This window comes from Ascaphus truei, chromosome 1 (assembly GCF_040206685.1).
Source record: "Ascaphus truei isolate aAscTru1 chromosome 1, aAscTru1.hap1, whole genome shotgun sequence".
NCBI lineage: Eukaryota > Metazoa > Chordata > Amphibia > Anura > Ascaphidae > Ascaphus > Ascaphus truei.
The window spans coordinates 315,910,382-315,936,579 of NC_134483.1; the positions used below are offsets into that span (position 1 = coordinate 315,910,382).

A 26,198-nucleotide genomic window follows, 5' to 3' on the forward strand; every position below is an offset into this window, starting at 1 on the left:
GGTACATTTCACATGCCTAACTGTAAGCATGTGAAAATATAGAAATATATATTAAAACCAAACCTTCACAATTCATTCTACCCATGTACCCCAGTCACTTAAACCCAAATAGGAGAACATTGCATATGATATAGATCATAAAGACTCTCAGCATCCTCCTGCAATCTGCAATCAGATATTCCATACCTTGTTTGACAAGATATAGTTTTGCAGAATATTAATGAGAATTAAATAATGTATCTGGAAAAATGTTTGTTAGGTGAATTTTAACCTCTCGGGTATTGACGGTGCTTGAAAGATACTTTGACTATACAGATAGTTCCAATTCTTATCACGTCAAAAAACAGTAGCCACGAACAGTGAAAGAGTGGGGGGTGTATTCCTCATTCTAGATCTTATAAAACTGTGTTTAAAGAATGTACTCTAGACCCGATTTTGTAAATAAATTGAACACATTGACTGCAGTGGGGATTACATTTCTACGCGGTTACCGCACGCAATGGTAACGATTTATTATCGTGCACTGCCACTAATGAAGTCACTTACTTTACAGGCAGTGTTTCAATGTCCCGAATCTCCCTGGTGACGGTCATTGTAAACCCATCGACCACGTAAAAATGTTCTTTGCCAAAGAGAAGGAGGCCTTCACTAGTGTCCAAACCCTGCACCCTAGCGCAGCGATACATGTGTTGAATCTGAAATGAATACATGAGAAATAAAATGTGAGAAATCAGGTTTGCTGATAAAGTAGCGTTATTGCAAAATGCCAAACACAGTAACAAGTAACACATACAGGCATACCCCGCATTAACGTACACAATGGGCCCAGAGCATGTATGTAAAGCGAAAATGTACTGTACGGCAATCGTCATATACGTGTATAACTGATGTAAATAACGCATGTGTAACAGGCTCTATAGCCTCCCCGCTTGCGCACAGCTTCGGTACAGGTAGGGAGCCGGTATTACTGTTCAGGACGTGCTGACAGGCGCACGCGTGAGCTGCCATTTGCCTATTGGGCAATATGTCCTTACTCGCGAGTGTACAGTACTTAAAGTGAGTGTCCTTAAACCGGGGTATGCCTGTAATCCAGTAGAATTAGAAACATGAAAAGTTTGCAAGACCATGCTTTGCGAATGTGCACACCTATTAATATGGTGGCGAAAAGTTGCAAAATCTGTCTTTGCATTTTTGTTTTTCTAAAATAAGCATATTTATACTGTCAGTGGCCTTTTGAAAACTGCCAAACTTTGCGACAGGCCCTGCAAAAACTATCCAGTATTGCGAAAGGCATCAAAAATCCAGCACATTTAGTACCTTGGTGCTATGTTGCACAAAGAATATTAATAGATAAAAGATACCACAAACATCTCCAAAAAATATTCAGAAAGCACCAGACACTTTGGAATAGCCCATTAATGTTATGCTTCCAATTTTTGTTTACATTTTTCAAATAAAATTGCCAACTGGCATATAGATTTCAACTCTTACAAAATGCAACTTTCCAACTACGCGTTTTGCATCATGAGCAATACATTTTTGTACAAATCCTTCCACTTATGATCACCAGATGCTACTTTATTTTTTGCATACAACTGGCAAAATGAATGATGAACACCTGAAACTGAAACCTACTAATCCAGTGAAACAAATAAAGACAAAATATTGTTAACATCACTTTCTTGATTATTGTCATCATACTGTAACATATTTTCTTTTTGATTCCTTTCTTGCTTTCTGAGAAAAATAAGTACAGTATGTCATGTTAAGACCATTAAAATATTCCGTATTTTAATTATCTGGCACACCACAGGTTAATTTGAGTTACAGAGATAAAAAGACAAGGTATTGTTTTATTGGAGTCAAGCTACAGTATCATGACCCCAGCCTGTTTTTTTTTTTTGCTTGTCTAGAAGTGAGGTTATCTTTAAGCAACCTGCTCTGGGATTGTGGGGTGATAAAAAATATAGATCTTACTGACAGTGGAAATGAACATCTTTAGGTAACTCATGTGTTCCTCATGTGTTCTGGGGAAAGCAAAAAGGGTCTGGACAGGAAGTAGCCCTTCTAGCCGCCAAGGCGACGGGCTACCATGAACAGGAGGCAACGCCTCCCTTCCATCTGATTGGCCGCTGAAGCGGGCACGAAGGGGAGGAGCTAAGGGAGGGTAAATATTATGGCCAGGAGCAAGTGCTGTCACTCTGCTCCTGGCCACAACGGTTGATCTCCTCTCCCGGCATAAGAAATTGGGTAAGGCCTAAATTTGTTATTGTGCACGAGCAGAGACCTGGTTCTTCCCGGCGCACTTCCCCCTCCCACCCCCAGTTGCTGGGCTGACCCGCTCAGGCGGGCGGTGGGGGAGGCGGCCAACGCCAGGGAGACGTGATTAGTGTCAGGACAGAGGTTCGGACTTCCCCCTTCCACCCCTGACTTCCTACACGGGCTGGGCGGTGTGAGCGGAGGAAGGAGCGAGGGGAGGAAGGAGGGGAGGCAGCGAGGGCCAGTGGTGGCGGTCAGCGCTCGTGTCGCATGTGCCAAGTTCCGGCAGTTAGCCGATTTCCCCCTCTCACCCCGGATGGCCATCTGGGCTCACTGCCGCCTTCATCACAATTAGGCTGCGACCAGGCAGGGAGCGGGCGTGCTGGGCTCGTGCGCTGCACCCTGCCAGGTGATTCGTGGCCGGCTAGGCGCGCGCTCGCCTGGGGGCCCGGCCACTACGTCACGGAGCCTATTCGCCCTCATTGGGTGAAACGCTCACGTGACGCGCTTGCGAGCGACAAATTCAAATTTGCTTACTCTGAGCGCTTGCTCACGCTGGCCACACACATTGCCGCAATGTGTTTCATCGCGGCCAGCGTGAGCGTGCCCACCCGCTCAACGCCACCCTGGACGAGGCCTTACCCATTGTGCGCTTACATCGTGCTTAGGGCAGGGGATGGGGGGTGATCTCACTGCGATCTTGCAGGATGGGAAGGGGATGGGGGATGATCTCTCTGCGAGCTCGCAGGATAGGCAGGGGATGGGGGTGAGTAGCATCCGGCAGGCGGCCCTCTCGCAACTGCATGCGCTATGGCAGGCCCCGGTTTTCCCCCTCTCAGTGCGACAGACCTGGCTTCGCTCTCCTGCTGCCGGGCGGCATGTGCGCGCAATCGGGTAGGGGGTGCAGGGAGGAGCTCGGCGCAGGAGGGGTTGCCAGAAAGGATATTGGGCAATATATAAATGAATACTTCCCTCTCCCGCCCCCGTTGCCGGGCGGCACAGCAGAAGGCAGACAGCCATAGCGCTCCAGAGGCCAGAGTCCCCCTCTTATACCCCCCTCCCCGGTTACCTAGCAGCACAAGGCACGCTCTGTGCACTTAAGGTGTAGCTAGGAATATTTCTGGGTTTACACGGCAGGGTCATAAATTATTAAAGCACGCATGACTCACAGTAAATTCGTTAACATATTGTACAGAGGAAATAGCCGGAGCTTTTTGTTGCCAGCCAGGGAATGATATTTCCTGCATGCAGGAACACCTGGGGGGGGGATCATCCCTTTTAGCGGTGCAATAAATCAATACATACGCACGTCATTAAGTAGCGAATGTCACATATACCTTGCTTATCTTCAAATCACAATAAACATTATAACACATATGCACAAACCAACACCTCTCATACCCTACCGACAGAAATGTCTCTCCGACTAAGAACCATTCAACTACTTGCAGAGGCGCATAACCACGAGGAGGCATGGTTCCAGCAGCAGTTATATGCACTCACACACGGAGGAGAGCATTCAAGGACGGACGAGTGGGCTAGGGACAGCGAGCGGACAAGGAGGTTACGCAGACGAGTGGCCCCAGTCAGGAACCGCAACACTCATTAGCATTGCAGGGGGGCATGTCAACGCATAGGTATTTAAGGCCATCGTCTGTTGCTGACGAGACGTGGGGGTTCGGCCTCAGTCTGTAGTGTCAGACGGGCTGGAGGTTCAACCTCATTCTGTGATTTCAGATGGGTTGGAGACGGGTGAGACGCTGTCACCATCGCCACCCAGCGTTGGTGGTACTTTGTCAACAGTTCCGAAACGCTCCGGTCACCAGGGGAGACCTTCTACCAGAAGGCAGGAGAAGGAGTTCGCTGGGGTGGGGCTCGATATGCGGTTTGCTACAACGGGTAAGCACAGAAAAATGTCAAACACAGGTGCAGGGGGTGGAGGCGCAACCCCTGTGGGGCTTGCCAGTACCCTACCACCTCAGGTCACGGATTCGGAGGCAGCCATTGATGCAGGGGCACAAATGTTTGAAACAATAATGAGGGGCGTAAGGCAGGCCTTGTCACAATTAGCGACAATGTTGGCTACACGTCAATTAGGAAACACGGGAGGCTAAGGGGGTGGCAGCATCTGAGATAGTCTTAGGGCCCCATCGAGGACGGGGAGACACGGCGGGGGGGATAGCACAGTTAGAATCAGCACAGGCAGCATTGACGATACAAACCTTAGTGGGGAACACGGGTGCATCCACTTCAAAAACACTACCTCCTTGTCAAGTATTAGCTGAGAACGCGGGATCCACATCAGCAGCAGCATTACCTTCAGCTTTGCCTACTCAAATCGTAGTTCAGAACCCAACCACGACAGCGTCAGAGGTTAAGAAGTTGTCGGACGTTGTATATGGGGATTCATACACAACCATCGCCAGGTCATTAGGTACACATTTGCTGAAGGAAGGGAGAAGATTTGGGCGGGGGATTACGTGGAAATTTTAACATTGCTCCCAGGCTATAGGGAGGCATTGGCAAGGTCAACCAAAAAAAGGGGAGGCACAAGCTTTCGGGAATCTCGTCAGGCGTAATGGGGGAAAAGGAACCACATTTGTGTTCAGCACTCTAAGTACCAAGACATACTTTAGAAATGCATACCAGAAATACGGGGGCATGGGGTGGTGAAAATATGGCGAGGAATTCAGACAGGGCGTGGAGGCTACAAGAGAAAGGTATCCTGGAATGTTAAGGATGTAGACCTATATCTAGAGCATATCTCGGGAGGTGGTGCGATGCCTTTCGTGGGGCGAGCGGCGACGGTGGGGGGCGCATGGCGATCTAACACTGATGCACACACATCAGGCTGGGGTCATGCGCTAAATAAACGGCCTGGTGTATGTGGGCATTTAACAAGTCCAAATGTAAATACGACAACTGCCTTTTCCGGCACGCCTGCGCCACATGTGGGGGCCAGCATACAAGAACAGAATGACTTAGGGAAGACATACTGGGATTTAAAGGTGCGGGGCAGAATGACCAAGAAGGCGGCGTTTCCGATAACCGCCAGAGCAATGGCTCCATGTCTGGCAAAGTGCCGCGATAAGGAGGCAGCCCAGCTACTTATGGCAGGTTTTAAGGAGGTAATTTGAAATCGGTCAGGTTAAACGATAAAGTAGCAAGGTAGAAAGTTGTAGAGGAAGTTGAATTGGGGAGGGTGTGGAGGGGGTCATTGCGAGTCTGGCGGTACGGGCCTAATTTAAGGGGAGTTAAATAGACCCGTCGGGGCGGCAAGTGCTTATAAGACCCGGAGGTAGCGGCGAGGGGGGCGGAGTCACCAGGACATAACTTCAGGGAGCCCTCTCGCGATAACAGCTGGCTCAAGGGGGCATGGCGATGGTTGAGGGAGTCAGCAGGTCAAGGCCCGTCTGACCCTGCACTTAACCTATTAAGCAAGCATTCTGGCAGGGACTAGCAGTTACGCTATTATTATATAATAAACAAAGCCGCAGCCTTTATACTCCAGACCGAGTCTGTCGTTATTTGTATGTGTTTGTGTGGGTACTGGTAAAAGAGGATGGGGGCTTCCTCGCAGCCTCCCTGGTCAAGACATTTTACATGTTGGTATAAGTTTACTAAATATAAGATTTTGAGTTTCAGTAGGATTTACAAGAATGTGAAGGATTTATTTATGACTAGAGAGCTCTGCTCATTAAATTGATATCAAGTGACAGGTTGGTCTATGTTACATATCAGATGCATATTTCACCTTCAAAGATTATAGTTACCCCTATACAGTTGGGTGTTCACACATGTATTTTAGTCATACAAATGCAACATAAAAGTGAACTTCTTTCAGGTATGATGGAAAGAAAGGTATGGGATATTTTTTATACGATGGGATTTTTAAAATTCTAATCTTTTTTATTTTCTCTCCCAAAGCCTTATACTGCACCGACACACTTTATTCGAGCAAATACCCAGTATGTACCTGGCAGATACCTGGAATGCGCCGCTCCTCACCTCTGACAAGCCCCGTTGCGTTTGCCTTCCCAGCCTGGGTTCATGCCTGGCTGACGGGCGGCTGATCTGTTAAATGATAATGATTAGGATTTAATAGGCTGCAATGCTTCGCGTGTCTACCAGATGGCATAAATTCATGAATTGTAATGCAGTATATATATATATATATACTGTGCAGTATTGCAGCCAGCGGGAATAAAATGCTTCAATCCCTGCATGGAAAATACCTCAATGCACTCGGGCAGAAAACAGTCACAAACCTCAATACACCCGGGTATACCCGAATTCGTGGGACTAGCCGAGCTCGAATAAAGTGTGTCGCCAGTGTAAATGTCACTAGAAATTGATGTGAGGGGAAGTTCAGGACATGGCCTAGAAGGTGGGATCATTCACTTTACAATGCAGGGGCTTTCAGGATAAAAAACCATGCATTTGAGATACTGTATGAATTGAGAATTTGACCAAGTTTTTTTTTTTTTTTTAGTAGTTTAATAAAGCATCATTTTTAACCTCTCTGCTGGTGAGTACTCAACTTTTTTGGAGTAGATGGGCCCCGGATCCTTTTTTCTGTCTATTGCATATTACACTGTATGTTTCTTATAACATTTTTTTTCTGTAAACTAAGCACTGTACAACTTTTGTACTTTAAATCTAAAATGTAATAAGTTCTGGTTTGGGCTCTAATTGAATTTGGCACTTTTTTGAAGAGGGTAACGGTTTGTCAATTAGATATTTTTTTCTTTGTAACCAGGGACAAAAGCTCTGCAGGTAATGCGTGGAACAATTTTAGGTGGTGGGAGCAATATAATGTTATATTTGTTACAGATTGAGGGGAGATATCACTCATTTGAGTGACCCTGCGCTGAGAAAGGTGAGTCAGCTAGATAGCTGTGTGTACAACCCACAGGTGTGCTGTTCATGACAAAGTTGCTATTTTGAAGTGTATCATTGCCAGAAAAGAAAAATATGTTTTCCCCCTTCCCCTAAATATCAAAACAAAAACAATTGATCTATCTCATAGACCACAGGTTTCAGATGATATTCTGCGCTGGTTACCTTCTCTCCTTCCTCAAGTAACCTCAGCAGGGTGGTGCTGTCTGTCTTCTCTTCTTCGTCCATGGAGGTGCCTTCACACATCTGATCCTGGGAAAGCTCCTGGTTTTCCTCTTCGCCTCCGTCGGGTGCGGAGCGTGACCGCTTTAGAGGAGCTTTCACCAGGCCTGCATAAAGCAGAGAACAAGAAAATAAAAATAATTTGGTCCTTTAATTCTTTAAAAGCAACCTGGTGGTCATGTTTCAAATTTTTTTTTTTACAGCATTGGAACTGGAATACCCTCTGGTGCTGATCCGTATTATATTCAGCTTCTGGCGCCCCATGCTCCTGAAATACTTACTGGTGAAATTACTGGTGTTAAATTCCCCTCCAGATAAGAGAAAATGGTCACCCAACCTTGCAGGACCCGCGGGTTAAAAGAAGGCTGCAACGTCATTGGACAGCCATTGAAATACCCATAAGGTAACCAACACCTGTAACTTCACCTGTGAGTATCTGGGGAACCCAGAGATGAAATTAGCGTGATGCATTGGTTACCATTCTGTAAAAAGATACAAATGGTAGTCACCTACAGTATCTATGTGGTTATATCTCAGTGATTGACTGTTTTTTTTTTTTTACATTTTTATATTAGAGTTTAATTTTAAGCTTGGTAAGCAGAGACATGGGAAGAGTTTGATCTCCATTAGCGACTCCCTTTAAACTAATATTAGTGTACTGAACAGCAATTTGGAAAGGCAAAGATCCATCTCTTCTCCCTCCTAATCCTGGCCCTCTAAACTGAGACAGGATGGGCTAGAGGTTTAGTAACTACTTTGATTAACAAGCACCGTCTAAATCCAGATGCCCAGACAAAATGAAACATTTTCTTAATTTTCAAAAAAATCAAAACTGCTAAAATATTTTCTTTATGTATGGTCCAGTTTAGTTAATGATGGCAATTACATTGTTAAGTTCTCATTGTTAAGTTCGTTCATAAAAATTTTTTGTGTGCAAAAAGACAGGTATTACACCTTGTTTTCACTAAAATGCTTATTACTTACTCATTTCGAACCTTGTACCTTGACAGCCAACACACAGCCTCTTGAGGAGTACCAAGTGCATGAACTCTCCATGAGGAGTGGGACAGAGTTATCAGACAAGGATTCCAAATTATATTTATGTTTGAGTTTAAGTCCAAAAAATTGACAGTTTTTGCAGGTTTTGTTCCATGATTTTAATATTTTGTGCTACATTCATATGATTTAAGATCACCCGTCTTCCACTCACCTTTGACTCTGGCAATGGTGTCTTCGCCGTGTTCTGGTTCATGGTGAGCGGCTTCTCCTTCTGAGCTCTCTTCAACTGTATCCTGGAACACTGCCGAGTTCCCAGGCATCAGGCGCATGTAATAATCCTTACTGTCATAGCAGACCGCACGGCGGTAACGAGCCGGTCTCTACATAAAAAACAAAGTCACATTAAACAAGCAGAGAGAGAAATGTATGGATCTGTATCCTACGATGGTCAGAGCTTCTAGTTCTATTCAGTCTGTCCCAATGAGAAGGTGTCATACCGAGCCATTTTCGATAGTTCCTTTGGTTCTTGAAGAGCCTCCGAGACAAAGCCGTATAGTCCCTTTCAAGCATTTATTACAAAAAAAAAAAAAAGGCCACCAGTTGCATAGGACTGCTTCAGCCATAAACCCAAACTGCCCAAAAAGGAATACATTAAACGCAGCAGAACAGGCTTAATGGCATTTGAAATTATTATTATAATTATTTTTTTATTACAGGATTGAAGTAGGGAGTCTCAGAAGCAGAACCATGTCCATTTCAGCTTCAGGGCCCCCCTGCTTAGCAGTGACGATATCTATGCAGGTAGGGAACTGTGTTCCTAACAAAATGGCGGACTTAAATCTCCTACGTAACGCGGGCCAATAGGCATCACTACAAAGGTAAGTATCTCTGGAAACAGGGCGTCCGCAGAGCTAAATTAATACTGTTTAGCTCCAGAGACCTCATAACCTGTAATTTAATTAAAAATTTTTTTTTTATGTTCTACTGCTGTGACATGTAAAAGAAAGCAACCACATCAGAGTGCTAACACCACCATCATTTTCAATCACCTCCTCACCCTCGGTGGATCTCTCTGTGGGGGTAATATGGGGCTCTGTCCTGGGACCTCTTCTCTTTACACACTCTCTCTAGATGACCTTATCACATCTCTTGGGTTAAAATATAATCTCTATGCTGATGACACACATTTACCTTTCAACCCCTGACCGATGCTGAATTAACCAGTTAAACTAATTTATTAAAATATAAAATGAATAAATTAGCTTAACTGGTTATTTCAGCATCGTTTTTGATTATTTGGTGTAAGTTGGTGTGTTAGTTTTGTCTTGTCATTAGTCATTTTTGTGATGTTATTTATTCCGCAGTATACACTATAATTATTCTATATGTTTAATCCCACGTCCTGAGACACTTCTCCGTGGATTATTCAAGCGGATCCTGAAGTCTCCAAATTAGACTCCTTAACAAGGTTTTTGACTACCTTCAATCTGCATTTATTGGACATTTTTGAGGCGCCTGTTTGTATCTGTTATATGTAAGTTTTCCTGATCTTGTTCGGTCAGTTTGTTATCAGGCAGCCCTGCTTATATGTGTAAGTATTCTTTATACTCTTGATTATATTTAATCATTAGAAATTATATCACTTATTGTTTGAAAGCTGAAGCGCTTCCAGCACTTTCCATTTTGTTGTATACTCCGCTGACTTAAACTTAACACGAAAAAGACGGAGCTCCTAATACAGTACTTCCACCCAAGCCTGACCCTACTGTCCCCTTCTACATTACTGTTGTCAGTACTATCATACAACCAGTAACACAAGCACGCTGCCTAGGGGTCACATTGGGCACCTCCCTCACATTCTCCTCTCACATTCACAATGTAGCTAAAACCTGCTGTTTTTTCCTCCGTAATATTGCAAAAATACACCCTATCCTCGGTCCTTCTACTGCTAAAACTCTAATGCAGGCCCTCATTCTCGCCCGTCTCGGCTATTGTAACCTTCTACTGTCCGGCCTTCCTGCCTCCCACCTGTCTCCCCTGCAATCTATCCTAAACGCTGCTGCTGGAATCACTTTACTCATAAATCTATCTCAGCATCTTTCCTGCTGAAATCCCTTACCTGGCTTCCTATTAAATCCTGTATTATTTACAAAATTCGCCTCCTCTCTTTAAGGCTACACATACCTCTGCCGCTCCTTATATCTGAGCCCTAATTGTTCACTATAGACCTGCCCGACTCTTGCATTCTGCAGAAAGATGTTTTGTGTGTACCCTTTTTTTCAATCTAAAGCCCTCTCCTGCCAAAAACCTTACTCACTGCCCCACACCTCTGGGATGGCTTTCCCCTCAATATCCAACTAGCACCCTCTCTCTCCACCTCTTTAAAAAATCATATGAGTAGAGCCGTTGGCTGATCTCCTATGCACTGACCTTGGCCGCTTGTAGACACACTTACCAGAGCCTCCCTCCTGTCTCTGTAAGTTCTCCCTACTTACCACTAAGATTGTAAGCTCTATGGGGCAGGAACTCCCTTTTCCTAGTGTTTTATGGCTGAAGTGCTGATTCCCATTATGTTATATTATTATGACACATGTATTACTGCTGTGTACAGTACATGGATGGTGCTACATAAATAAAGATATACTGTACATACATAAAACATGCCCAGGAACAATTTATGATATGTAGGAAATACAGGACTGAGGAACAGAAAGCTCACCAGGAACACAAACCACTCTATAATATGAGAGGGAAGTATTCAGCCCCAATGTCCTTACTCTGCAGGTGATTTGGAGCTTAGATCAGAGACGAAGAACAGGCCTGAAACCATAGCTGGTAACATGGCAATAGAATAAACCAATGAGGATCTGTACTCATAGGTCACCCAGCTTGAAAAGGTTAATAACCTACGTCTTACAACGCTAAATCCAGTTAAAGACTTTACATACCACACATGCATACTTGCAATGCCAGAGGTGCCAATACAATGCATAGTAATGCACTGGACGAACCTCTGGAAGTGAGGGGGTTACGTGAAAATCCAAATCCAAAATAAAAACACAAAAAAAGGTTAACACTCATTTCAAAATGTAAAGTATGTCTTCATCTTTTAAGATTCAGGGTCATTAGTCTACAACTTGTATGGACGGAAATATAGCTCCATGAAACTCATGCTGCTTTCTTGGAGGAATCTCGCACATACTGTATAGATGTCGCCCGACTTTCTCGAGAGAGTCTGCGAAAGTCCCTAGGGAAGGTGCAGCCGGTGCAGGAAGCTTTCCCTGTTGATTTGATATTACCACTGTCGTTCTGCCCCAGCAAACCCCAGGCTTTTCAATTTCAATGTCCCCGAAAATATGGGATGTCCCAGAAATTCCCACACGATGGGTAGTGTCCTCTGACAATACTTCCTATCTCTCGGTAGCAACAATGTAAAATGAGGTCACTGTAGGACATGTTGGCGTAGGCATAACAATAATAGAGAAAAAAACATGACACTGCCTGCAGTTAGCAAACTCGCATGCGTAGCCACGCAATGGGACGTGGGTAACAAGACCAACTGAAAACAGGTAAAGGTATTAGCAATAAAAAAAAAATTTTTAAAGTTGTAAAAATGAGACATATCCGGGGTAGAATAAAAATGTTAGTCTTTTGTGGCCCTTTCAAGTAAATGTGAAAATGTAGCATTGGGCACTTTTGTCCTTTGTTATATACATTTGGTCACGCCCAGTAGCACTTATTTTGACACAAAAATATATATGATGTGGTGGGTGCCAGGGTTAAAGCTTGCAGGGTTTTAGTGTAAGCATGAAAAGATATACCTCACAAAATAGAAATGCTCAATAAGATTAGCCCCAATTATTTAAACTGCTAAGATAAGTATGTGTAATCAATGCACTTTGAAAATGTTTTGGTCAAGTTCGTCAACAGCAACATTGCAGCAATATATATCAAATGCATAGGACTTTTTAAGTTAAATATCTCAATAAGAGCAGACTTTAGTATTGTTAAACCTACTTTTTGGTATTGTTGACTTACTACATTAAAAAAAACAAAGTCTCAGTTATTGTTTTCCATCAGGGATTCCAGTGTATTGTCGTTCTCAGTAGCCCTGCACCTCTATGGACAAATTAGATGTAGGAAGCAAGGAAAGGACTGGACTAAGATCTCATCTGTTCAGCCTTTCTTTCCATAGAAAATGGCATTCTTGTGATCTATAATCTATAAAACAAGAGAGAACCCCCCCTCCCCGCCCCCCACAAACACTTCCAACATTCTACTTTTTCAAATACAAGAGAAATAATTTGCACAATACTGTAAGTGTCAGAAAAGAGAATCAGACAGGGAATTTCACCAAAACCGCAAAAAATGTCACCCTACTCTGGTTTGTGTTGCAAAGTATATAAGCCCTCAGAAATAGAGGGTTTAATACGAAGAGGCTTAACCGCCAAAAACAATGTATGTCTGTGTAAGAGCTTATAAAGTACTATGTTGTATATGCAAATATGTAGAATGATCTTGTTTTTGTAAGGCGGAAGGCTACATTTCTAAAATACACCATCCCAGCATGTTTGGAAACGGGAATAATTTAGACAGACTGCAACAAAGACTTTCCTTTGAAAATCTTCAGACGAGCAGTGCTTCAGCACCTTGGCATTCCCACCAAAGACAAAGGAGCAGTGTGCATTTGCTTAGTTCCAACTTGCATCAAGTGACTGCTTGCCAGAGATAGCCGTGAGAATACTGCCAAGAACAGCCTACTAGGGTGCAGCCTGCTAAAACTGCACCACGGAAACTTAGTGCAGAGAGAGGGAGACACTAAAGCAAAGGGCTCAGAAAAGCAGTAGGCCATACGTCGGAGGAACACGTTTCCCTATCCCTGAAAATAAACATAATGCTTAGAGCAGGCCTGCACAATTCGTAAAGTGAGAAGGGCCGAACTGCTCCAAGGAAAAAAAAATTGGGCCGCACGGGTAAAATCATCATCATCATCTCTCCTCCAGTACCTCATCATCATCATCCTCATATATCTCCCCAGCACACCTCATCATCATCCTCATATCTCCCCCCAGCACCCTTCATCATCATCCTCATATCTCCCCCAGAACCTCTCACTATCAACCTTTGAGATACTCCCCATCTATCTCTCATATCCCATCTCTCCCCCTCACCCACACACACAATACCCCCCTGCACACCAAACACATCCCACCCCCCCTGCACCTCACATCTCTCCCCCCTTGCACCTCACATCACTCTCCCCCCTTGCACCTCACATCACTCTCCCCCCTTGCACCTCACATCACTAACCCCCCTTGCACCTCACATCACTCACCCCTCTTGCACCTCACATCACTCTCCCCCCTTGCACCTCACATCACTCTCCCCCCTTGCACCTCACATCACTCTCCCCCCCTGCACCTCACATCACTCTCCCCCCTTGCACCTCACATCACTCACCCCCCTGCACCTCAAATCACTCCCCTTGCACCTCAAATCACCCCCCATGCACCTCAAATCACCCTCATGCACCTCAAATCACCCCCTTGCACCTCAAATCACCCCCCTTGCACCTCAAATCACCCCCCTTGCACCTCAAATTACCCCCCATGCACCTCAAATCACCCCCCATGCACCTCAAATCACCCCCATGCACCTCAAATCACACCCCATGCACCTGAAATCACATCCCATGCACCTCAAATCACCCCATTGCACCTCCAATAACCCCCCCATGCACCTCACATAATCCATCACCCTCTCATCACCCACCCGCACCCCTCATCATCTGCCCCCCCCCCGCCACGCACCCAATAACGGCGGTGGAAGCTGGCCCCAGAAGGTGTTAGCGGCAAGAAGGTAAGAAGCACGGGGGGGTGGCATCAAACTGCTGGCACTCCTTTTGTAGCGGCAGAGCGGGTTGGGGATTGGGGGGGGGTTGCGGCGCGTCACAATGCTAGCGCTTCTTCCCCACTCACAATTCTGGCACTCCTTCCCATTTGTTTCGGCAGAGCGGGTGCAATGGGAAAGGGGGGCGTGTCACAATGCGCTCCTTCCCTCCTGTGTCTGCAGAGCCGGCTGGGGGTATGGGGGCGCAAACTTTTCAGTCTGAGCCCCACTGCCTTCTCTCTCCCCCCCCCCTCCTGCTCGCGTCCCCCTTCTAACCTTGTCTTTGGCGTCAAATAATGTCACGGGGCAACGTGACGCCACGTTGCCACGGCGATGTGTCGCCCAAAGCCGTTGGAGACAAGATAAGGGAACGTAGAAAGGCCTCCCCCCTGGAAAATCTCACGCCCCCCAGTTGCGCACCTCTGATATAGAGGATCCTTTAGCTCTCAGTGAAATATGTTCCTAATCTTCCATATCGAAGGTCAACCCCAACTCTTTTCCCCATGTAACCATATATTGTAATTTAGTTTCTGCAAAGAATTGTGATAAGATATAAATCAAAGAAATCATCCCTTTTCTCACAGTGTCAAATTCACAAATGACTTCATATGGTTTAAGCTCCCAACATGTTCCTTGTATTTTACACAGAAATATATTAAAATTAAACACTTGTTACAAAGACTCAGTATGGGGGGCTGGATTTTTCTCTTATCGTTCTGAACATCTGTATATTTCCATTATGGAATAAATCTTTTAATCAGACTAATCCATTAGTCTTCCAAAAACGCAAACCTGTATCTTGTTAACCCAGTGAAAAACCTGAATTTTTAAAAAAATAGGAGTAAATGGAGACAATCTAGCTTTAATGGCCCGTATCCCAAGTATACAACAGAAGTGAGGCAAATGCTTAAGGTTTTCTGCACATAGCAGAACAGAGCAAAGCCTTTCTACTTTACAAGCGCTAAAATGTGCTACTCTGCATTTAATTGTTTAGGACCTCCAGCATTGATAAGGTGAAATGAAGAATAAGGATTAGAAATGCAACACGGCACAGCCACGTGGCCTTGATACTCACACTTTTCTCAGGTTGTAATTTCCACGTGATTCTAAATATAAAATACATACTGTACACCTAGCTCATCATCTATAAACCATATTTGTAAGGGGGGAATCCAGAATTTTATAAGAGGGTGGTGGAAATAAAGTTCACCAAACCTGTGACACCTACCAAAGTATTTGTCTCCTGGTCAGCTTCAGGGACATAAGGGTAGTGGATGTAAAACATGTCGTTTCTCACAATCTTCTTCCTCATTCTACATGGCCCTTCCGTCATCTCCAGCATCCACTTATCCAGGTGGGAACCAATGGGAGGTCCCCACAGACCTCTCTCCCGCAGCAGTTCATATTCAATCTGGTACCATTCCTCTGTCACATATTTCAAAGCATTCTGCTGTCGCTGTTAACACAGACATTGGAGTAAACACAATTACAAAGCTCCCACTACCAACTTAGAAGGCCTAGAACAAATTGGAAATGTATCACAGACCTATATGGAAACTAAATGATTAGAAATGTGAGGAGGGAAGGAATATCGAAAGTACTGTATGTGAATGTAAACCCACTTTTTTTTTTTTTTACAAAATACTAAATTTCATGTAAAACAAAGTTCTACATATGAAAGAGGTATTTGTGAAAGAAATATTTTTTTCATTCATAGAAAAAAAATAAAATAAAAGGATTGAACAGATCAAATTTATTTTATAGCACTAATAGAGTATACTACTATATCTTTATAACGGCAACAAGATCTGTTCTACAAAACTGATGGATGTAAATCCATATATACTAATGTATTTATAAAAAACTAGATTCAGTGTATTTATACTTTGTAAGAGTGTAACTGAGAGCTGAACATCTAGCACATGTTGTGGAGATGTACGAGGGTGGCTAGTAAGATGGTATCCATTGGATATCACCACTAATAAGATTTCTAATAGTCAGTTACATTAGTTGAAATTTATTTTTTTTCTTCTATAGTTTTCAGTTTGAGAAGATCCTGCCATATTTACTAAGTGGTGCTATTCCATAAGACACCTTCTGGCACTGTAAGGCATCTTCTAGGGCCAGGAGGAGTCTTATTGCATAGCACCACTTACTAACTATACACCAAGATGTCTCATTGTGCAGGACAGTGACCTCCAGCATATTAACCAAATGGTTCTATGAGTATCAATGCGTTACCTCCTGATATTCTTTATACTGCATATCCACCAGGTCCCGTACCACTGCAATGTGAGTAAACATCCACTGGGAAATTTCCTAGGCAACAAAAGGAAGCACAGACCATGTAAATCATTGGGGGCATCTCAAAATGCAGCTCATGTTGCAAAAATAATCCATGGTGTCTGGAGTCACAGGAACAAATATATCATGGCATTTGTGTGGATAAAGGTCTCGTTCAAAGATGGCTAGTAAAATAAGGGCTATTTCACCAGGTAATGTAAAGCCACAACCCTCCCCACAAAATATTGGAGTTGCAAGTGAAGTAAATATAATCAGGTAAGCAGGACAATTTTTGTGGTCAATGTAATAAAGTCTCCTAGCTGTCAAAAAGGAAAGAAAAAAAAGTGAATTAAAGAGCACCAGATTTATCAAAGAAAAAAAGTTCTGATGCACTTTGCTTTAAAACTGGGTTTGCCTAAGTTTTGTAGCCAGAAACTTTAGTAAACAATCTTCTTTATATTTATTTCATAGTTGACAATATGTATAGTCGGGCCCCTGGCAGGTTATTTCTTTTTACTTACTCTAAACCAGGGACCCTATATATAGGTTCAGCTCCAGGGATCATGCGGGTGCAATCCAGTGAATAAAAAAAAATAAAGACGAAAGGGGTAGGTGGGATTGTGAACTTCAAATTCCGGCGAACCAAACATGATACGGAGGTCCCTGGTACCCATATGTGTGCTAATGGGAGCACCACAGGGTAGGGAAACAAAGGTAAAATAAATAAATAATATTACACGAGAAAACAAAGCAAGACAAGCTATGCTTTTCGTAAACAAAACAAATAATAATTCAGGCCAATCACCTTTGAAAAATCAATCCTACCAGTATACCAGCAAGCACCATGCCTCTACTCGCCAGGACCATGAAAAAGGAGCGTACCATGTACTGTATAGTGGGGGTCACTGGTTAAATACTCAGGTACTTTAAGCACAGAGAGTAGGACCGTGGTGTTTATAATAGTACCCTTTTGGCCCTGTAGCTAAGCACAATGCAGCTGCATTGATTCTTTAGCTAAATAGCCAATACAATATTGCCAATACATTTTGACAATGTAAGTCCCTCTAGGTTACATTTTCCCTGTATAATCAGAATACCTGTGTGGAGAGGTTATGCTTGTTGAGTCCACTCTCCTTACGGTTTCTTCGTGCTCCAGTTAGTTTAGAGAGGCCAAAGCCACTGCTGACACGAGACAGCTTGGATTGAGAGCTTGGGACCAACGCTTCCCCTTTGCTGATGCACTTCTTTTCATAAGCTGCCCAATACAAAATGTTCATGTTATCAAACTAGAACAGCGACAGTATCCATAGTACTGGTGATTAAAAAAGTGGAAAGTGTTTTCCATCAAGATCTATGGTGAGTGGATATAGTTCAATTCTTTTGAGATGTTGGACATAAAAAGTTGCGAATTTAACAAAATATTTTAATAAATTATCATACGGAACACGTGAGCTTATTTTAAGAAGATATATTTCGTCAGTAAGACTATACAGTATATCGTTTGAAATTTTGCCAAAACCTATGTGATACACTGTCCAGAGCCTATAAAGTTATATACTAATTGACAAGCACAGATGTAACCTGGTGTTTTGACCATTAATCCTCATTAACACTTCATATTTAGTGAATATAAACTTTTGCGACATTTGCAGGAGACATAAAATGTTAATTTTGCACAGTATGAGTTTCCATAGTTTTCTGCGAGATAAATAAATAAATAACACTGCTACAGTACGTAAAAAACACTTACCCAGGTGAATCTGCCAGGATCGTAATGTTGCTTCCTCAATCAAAGGTCTTACAACAGCAATATCCACATGTCCTCGATCATTGACGGGAAATGTCACTTTGAACATCTCCTCCAAAACTTGCTTCTTGCTATGAATCAACTCCATCCACACTCTGTTCACAGCTTTCAAGAGGAGCTGACGCCCTAGAAATACACAAAGAAATATACACACTGTACGTCATCTTTTTCATGGTTTAAGAGGTTACAATGTCAGTGCACAAAACTGCACCAGAAAAAAAAAACAAAATCCAATTGCGATAACTAGATGCTTTTCTTTTACAAACCACATTCTAGTTTTTGATAAGGTGCAGATTTTCAGCTGCAAAAACGTTGATAACAGACTTCATGTTTCCTTAAATCCCGACTACTCATTTTTTTAAATTTTATTCTTTATAAAGAGGGGTCCGCCAGAGCTCAACAGTAGTCTACCGATGTCCAGGGACTTCCCCAGTTTGAGATATTTTTTGTTTTTTTTTGTGCAAGTTGACACAAAACTACAAACGCTGTTCCAGTGTCACCAATAGAAATCTGCAAGTCACCTCCTGATGACGTTGCAGATTATCTGCCTGAGGGAGCCCTGACCAAGGCGCTCATATTGATTCCTCAATTTGCACGGTAGACAGCTGCTATTTTTTGTACTCGAAAGAAAACACACTAATTTCTCATTGTTTCTTGATGGTGATTTTGCCTTTAAAAATATCTTTGGGTGTACCTAGTGGTCCAAACATTTGTGCATCTCTTATTTGGAAGGGGACTGCTGTATTTATAAAGTATGGTAAAAGGACCCACTATGCAGCCAGATGGTTGGTCACATAGTCAGCCAGGAAACCGCAGGTGGCAACTTCCTGACAACTTCCTGCTCGCGGAATCCCCGTGACCAGACTAATGGCTCATCAGGATTAACACACGGGCCGTCCCTGGTTCTGAATAGTGCTCCCACTGTGCGAATCCTACCGGGCTGCATCAGTCTCGAAGAGACGCGTGGTGAGAGTAGCTAGAATCAGTCCCTCTCCCTGCCAGGTTTAAATGTCCCAGTCACATGGGTCGTGACGCGGGAGAATTAAACATGCAGGAGATACCGACACCCCACACCTGGGCCTGTATCTCTGGAAGCAGGGGGTCCCCTGGGGCTGAAATTAATGTGGTTCAGCTCCGGAGTCCCCTACGTCAATCATATGTTATTAAAATAAAATACGTGCAATCGACTGTTAGAGGTGCGCAGAGAGAGTGACCGATTTTGTCTACTCCCACTGCGCAAGTCTTTCAGACTGATGCAGCCCGGTAGGATTAACACAGCGTCCCATTCAGAAGCAGGGACCCTCGATGTGTTAATCCTGATGGGCCATTAGATGCACGGCTCTGCACTTTGCTGGGAATGCTCCACGTTTGGTCCGCGTTTCACCAGCACGTGTGCTGTGGCAGGTTGGAGATACAACTGTCTGCCTCTGTATCCTCTTAAGAAACAGAAAATTAGATGACATAAGTTTTAGTTCACAATGTAGTTTATTATCTCGCTTCTTGGTGTTGTCTTTTATGGGGAGTGGAGGAACAAATAATATGCCATTTGAGGCACCTTTTAGGCTTTGTCTTTATACTGCTCTTTGTACAGTACAAGATTCTCAAACAATATTGGTCATGTCCTAAAATAAAATAATAGTTCTAATTAAAAAAAAAAAAAAAAACAAGAGTAAAAAGCAGACATATCCATGACTGAAGCGCCTTGTTATTCTTTTCTAAAATGGCAATGACTCTCAATCACCAGTGATGGTGCAAAAAATCCCAACAGGAAAGGGACAAAGAACTGCGCACAAAGGTGCACACTAAATGTTGGTAATAAAATTAATAGAATTAAAAATGAGCTTTTGATACATAAAAGTAAAAGATGTGCTCAAATAATCAGAGTAAGTCAATTATAACTGAATGGAGATAATGTATACAACAAATAAAAATCTGTTTGCAGAGTTAAGGAACAGGGTCAGTATATATAAAGGATGCAGTAAATAAAGTATTGTATGTCTATTTATATAGCGCCTTATACAGCGCAAAAAGTGTACTCAGCGCTTCACAAAGAATACAGTACAGGGAATTATAATAATACAATAAGCGCAGCAAAATCAGACAATAGGAAAGGAAATCTCTGCCCCGAAGAGCTTACAATCTATGTGGTAAAATGGGAGTTTTTCAGAGACAGCAGGTGAGGGATTAAGGGCTGGGACCCGCTGCGCCCACTGGAAGTGACGTCACCGGATGTTTCGTCACAGGTAGGCGGGACTTTCGGTGGGACTTTCGGGCGGAGATCCTTCCTATTTCAGCTCTAAAGCCTCAGCACTCAGCCCTCCTCTCCTCAGATCGTCCAAACAGTATGAAAAAAAACCTACGCGTTTCGTGTGCTTGCGTACACTTCCCCAGCCGAAAGTCCCGCCTACCTGTGACGAAACATCCGGTGACGTCACTTCCAGTTTCGAGGAGCACGAGACACGGAGGAACACGCCGGTGGATTACACTTCCCAGCCCGAGGAGGACAGATCTTATCCGCCTGTTTGGCGCTCATTACTCTACCGGATCGGCTTATCCTGAATTCTTCGTCCACACATTTTATTATTTCATAGTTGTATTAAACTAACTTTTTACTTTCAGCTTTGCTTTTGTGTGTTTTGTTAGTCTCGTTAGTGTTGTTTTGTAAGTCTATGTTCACATCATTTTTTGTTAGCTGTGTTGCACTAAATTCTGTTTTTTTCGTTTCATGTCCCACTCCACACGGATGAAGCTACATCTGGTCACCCTAAGATTGAAAAATTGCTAAATCATCACTCTGGGATTTGAACCATTCCATCTGGAATTCCAGGACTATTACCTAATTGGACTTATTAGGCGCTGATATTGATAACATAGAACTGCATAAATAACGAGGCTGTAGCTGGTTACAGTGACCCAGTTTATGGCTACAGTGTCTCTAAAGGCTTACAGTAGTAAGATAACTGCCAGAATACTGTGGCTGTAGCTGGTGGGGTGTTCCCCTATCACACAAATTGCTGATATATACTGTACAGCAGACTGTAATAGTAGTACAGTATATAAAATGGTTATGGTTTCTGACATTGGTGCCTATTAAGTAATATTGACAGTGTAGCAGTTACACTAAGCTGGAGTATATCGGTAACAGAGTTGCCTAAATAGTGAGGCTGTAGCTTGTTGGAGTGACAATTTATAGCAAGTGTTTCTAAAGGCTTTGTTAGATGGATATCGAATTAGCAAATATAGCTGCCAAAATACTGTGGCTAGTGCTGGTAGGGTGTTCTCATGTCTTGGCTACATTGTCACAGAGAAAATATTGGTATATAAAAGCAGTCTCTACTCATACAGTATATAGCCAGCCTAATAGAGTTATATATATCCTACCGGTACGTAGTATAGTCGTATAGATAGCTAGTACCACTAGATACAGTATATAATAGCTCAGTAATGAATAGAGACACAATATCTGCAGCTGAACATCCCAAATGACTGCCGATAGTAAATGCTGAATAGCAGAGCCTGTGAATACCCTGTCTGAATAGCAATCAGATGTTCAGACGGTGGAGTCAGACACCTAGTTAGAACTTTTATCTATTTGATACTAATCCTTTATTATAGTAGAGCGAGGTTTGTTCTCCTTTTTGCCAATGCCCAATGAAGACACCTAAGCAATGACAAGCCATCTAAACTTCACAAACTTTATAGTAAGGGATAAATGAACAACGACCACATTTTCAGGAGCGAACACAGTCAGCAGTGGTCATTAAATAATGACAGAGGTAACACCTCGTGAAGATTTATGATCAACCATTACCTCATCATGCACAGCAAAACATGGATGAAGTTTGACTATTTACAAGACCTGGTGTCACTTGATAAAGAAATCCGGATAGGTCTAAAGCAACATTCTGTGTGTGAGAGCTTTATTTTCCTTTATGTTTTATTTGATCTGAGGTGTACACACACAAGCAAGAGACCTGTGAGGTTTAGAAATCTCTTACATAAATAGTGCACACACAAGTTTCAAAAGCAGCTTCATTAAAATGCATATGAGAAGTTGAATGCGAGGATCTACAGGCAGTCCGCCAAGAATTGTAGAAGCAAAATATTAGCGTTCATGCCACATTGGGGCGAGACCAACGTTTCGGCAAACACATGTCTTCATCAGTGTTTCCCATGAAAGGCATTGCATGCTACAAATAGGGAAGGGGTCTACTGTACGTAGCCTTGAAGGCTCATGTAGAATAAAAATGTGTAGGGATTTTAAAGCTGGGCCAGCAGAGGGCATTAGAACCTGCAAATTACCTTCGCTGATATCCTGGTATACTCCATCTGGTTCTATGTCAGACGGCATCATGATGTGCCAAGTTGTCATCCTGGCTTCTGCTTCCAATCCAAAGCCGTCAGGGTTGCTACAATGAAGTTTTAAACACATTTAATGACATACTACGCTCTTCACTGCTATAGGAGGAAAATGCATCCTTTCAGCTGCCAGAAAGGCCAGTAGGGAATTTCAATGCTCTACTAGCCAAAAAGGGGTTAATGCAGTGATCATGTTTAGGGTTAGGGACAGATTCACAAGTACTGGTAATCTACTCATGCACACAAAGTTCTATTGTCCTTTGCCTACACCGCCTGACCCTACGGGGCACAATACCATCATATCTGACTGTGCAGGACTAATACTGTATGTCCCGATTATAAAGGTATTTTCCCCAAAATATAAAACTACAAGGATAATTTAACAATAAAGATGGCAAATGGCAGTAAAATAAAATAAAAGGCTGCTCCTAAGTGGATCAAAGTGCACCATTGAGTCTTCTTACCTTCCCATGTGAAGGTTAATCAGACAGTGAGCCAGGCAGGCATTGAAATCTTGGTCATGGTTGCCGGGACCCAGAATCAGGTTTCTGTTGACAGTGAGGACTCGCAGAGAATCCAGAAGAGCCACTTGTTGAGGAACGGTTTTGTGGGCTCTTGAGAACTGGTACAAGACTGTGCGATTCAAGCAGTTGTAAATAGCGTCGAGTGACAATCCTTGAGATCTTCTCTTTGACTGAACAAAACAAAGCCATCAAAATCCATTAGAGAAAGAAATCCTTTAAAACACACATCTGTGACAGGTTTCATGTCAGTCGCTAATGATCACAATAAGATCCCAAGGTGTGAAATAGGAATAGTTAGTCTACATACATTTTACTCTAGAATAGGAATTCCCCTGAAAAAAAAAAAAATTGGCGAATGTTTACTGGTTTTTGTATCTTTTGAGTAAATTTAAAAAGCCATTTTAAAATCCCAGAGAGGCCAAAAAATGGCTTCATATGTTTCAGAATGTATATTTTAAAATGTCATTCCAATGCAGAAGGTGCAAGGCAGGTTGTTAGTGATATCATTAGTAGTTTGAGGCTTTTGCTTTGGAAACATATTTTACATTTCAAAAATACTTTTGAATCCAAATTTCTCCATGAAGCTGCAGGAGTGTTATTTAAAAACATTTTTTATTTAAGGTCAGCGTGCAATGAAAGAAAAAAAGTTTATGTTGTCATGCAGCCGTCATAACTTTCTTCTTTGGGAATTAAGTTATAAGAAATACTGGTTTGCTGCCCAATGATTAAATGAGTATTCTCTTAAAGCTGCAGTTCAGTTTTTTTTAAATTTATTTATTTATTTATTTTTTTACTTCAATAGTTTTATGTGGGCAATCTCTAATTACCTAAATAACTGTATAGCTGCCAGTCAATTCGTTCTCCGTGTATTGATAGGTCAAAATTTGGTGACATAATTAGTGAAGGGATCTGTTTATATTCTGCTTGTCTGTCAGTGGAAGCTCATGAATATTCATGAGCACTCCTGCACTGACATGTGCTAGAGGGAGGGCAGGGCTGACAAAGGGGTGTGCCAGGGCTTGTGACAGGACATGAAGGGGCAGTGCCTTAGCAAATGGCTGTTAAAATAGAATACAAGAAAATTGGTCTTTCAAAGTTGTTTTTTTAAAAACAGAAAATGCTAAAAGTATTTTTTCTTACTGCAGAACTGATTTATTAAAAAAAACACACATGCAGGATATTGACTGAACTGCAGCTTTAAAGCAGCAATGTCGATTGATGTTTTTGTTTCATCTTCGAAGACACCCCTGGTTAACCAGACACTCACCGGTGAAGTTACCAGTATTTCGTCTTCCTCTAAGGGAAACAAAATGGCCAATTGAAAACCGTAATGCCATTATTTGTGGCTTCCTATTGGGCAGCTTTAAATGACCTGCAGGAACAGATAACTTCACATGTGAGTATCTGGGGAACCCAGAAGTCCCTGAAGTTAAACATAGCATGGTTAAAGCTCTACTGCCTCCACCAAACCCGGTTTGAAACTCAGGGGGAGGGGGGGTATAGGGGAAATACAGGATTGCTACTTTATTTCGCAATAATGAAAAAATAAATCCTAAATATTTCAAGTTTCTCAAAAAGCTTTTTCTGGCAATAATGCATTTTTATATATTTTCGATTGCCTTTGCACTTGTAGGCAGAAGACCCATCAGTTTATTCCAATAAATGTATATTACTGTGGCAGTAAGCCAGTGTGTGCCAGGTCCTGTCTGTTACAGCAGCGGTGCGCAAACTGTGGGGAGGGGCGGGAAATTTTTGTACGGGGGCACAGTGGTTGCAGAGGCCACGCAACCTATTACTTACGGAGATTCAGGTGGCTGTCGACGCGTCGCCATGGCAACGCGACGTTACATGACCCCGCGGCAGCATTTGACACAGGGAACGGAGGTAAGGGGGCGCGAGCACCGGGGGGGCAGCAGGCAGGGAGGGAGGGGCGCAGCTGCATAAGTTTGCGCACCCCTGTGTTACAGGATACCCAAAGCAGGAAGTGATGCTCTGCTGTCTGTTGTATGAGGGCGTCGCGGACTACTTAACACCCTACCTGCGAGATAAGTTGGATGATGCATTCCACCATAAGCTTGGAATCCTTGTTAAACATTCCCTGCCAAAGCTTGTCCACAACTCGCTGAGTGAAATAAAATACATTGTTCACCAACACCTGGAAGTTACCCCCGGTAATGGGTAAAGAGGCATCTTCACCTGCAATACAGGAAACACAGTTAGTGATACCCAATCCGCACCATTCAAAGTTTGTGAATCATTGCATATCTTTAGTAGGGATGGGCGGAACGGTCAAAATCTTTTCCCCCGGAATTCCGTGGATCATTTTGACAAAATTCCCCCTACCTGCTAAAATCCATCATTGAATACAACCCAGAGACAGAAAGAGACACGTTTCAAATTTAATGTGTCGCCAGTTGTATATACATCCCCTAAAATTTCCCTCCAAATAAATTAGGGAGAGATGCCTGTAATGAACAAGGAGCACACCTGGCAGGGACTAATGCTAAACTATAATTAAATGAATCTCATCCCACTCTTCCTAAAAGGATTTCCATACCAAACTATATATCGTTGATAAGCCTAGGGCACCAACCGAATTACTGGAACCCAACAGGACTAGAACCCACAGCCACTGCTTTTCTAGGCCACAGTTCTAGCAGTGTGAGCAAACCAGCTGATGGGGAGTATCACGGGCATATTCTATTTTTGAGCTGCTCACACATATAGTTAATCTAGCTATTAACATTTCTCAGATATCTCAAGTGCGGGCCACAACCACTGCTTTTTCTAGGCCACGGCTCTAGCAGTGTGAGCTAAACCAGCTGACGGGGTTGCAGTGAACACTGTCTACTAACATCATACAGTGCCTCCAAGGGATATCTATTTTGTTGATTGTAACCTAGAAAGCACTTTAAGCATAAAATAATAATATGTACTGAGGGCTAGGAGTTACTGAG

The 26,198-nt window shown here is 43.0% G+C and overlaps 1 protein-coding gene across 1 annotated transcript in view; it reads right to left on the reverse strand.

Annotated features, from left to right (window-relative positions):
- Positions 1-26,198, reverse strand: part of WDFY3 (WD repeat and FYVE domain containing 3) — a 321,115-nt gene that overhangs the window by 47,632 nt on the left and 247,285 nt on the right. Inside the window, exons 37-46 of the mRNA XM_075604516.1 lie at positions 25,280-25,437; positions 23,182-23,411; positions 22,661-22,767; positions 18,302-18,484; positions 17,649-17,806; positions 16,510-16,587; positions 15,497-15,724; positions 8,591-8,759; positions 7,324-7,487; positions 547-695 (exon numbers count right to left, since the gene is read on the reverse strand). Of these exons, the coding sequence (XP_075460631.1) occupies positions 547-695; positions 7,324-7,487; positions 8,591-8,759; positions 15,497-15,724; positions 16,510-16,587; positions 17,649-17,806; positions 18,302-18,484; positions 22,661-22,767; positions 23,182-23,411; positions 25,280-25,437 (1,624 nt within the window). The remainder of the gene's footprint in view (positions 1-546; positions 696-7,323; positions 7,488-8,590; positions 8,760-15,496; positions 15,725-16,509; positions 16,588-17,648; positions 17,807-18,301; positions 18,485-22,660; positions 22,768-23,181; positions 23,412-25,279; positions 25,438-26,198) is intronic.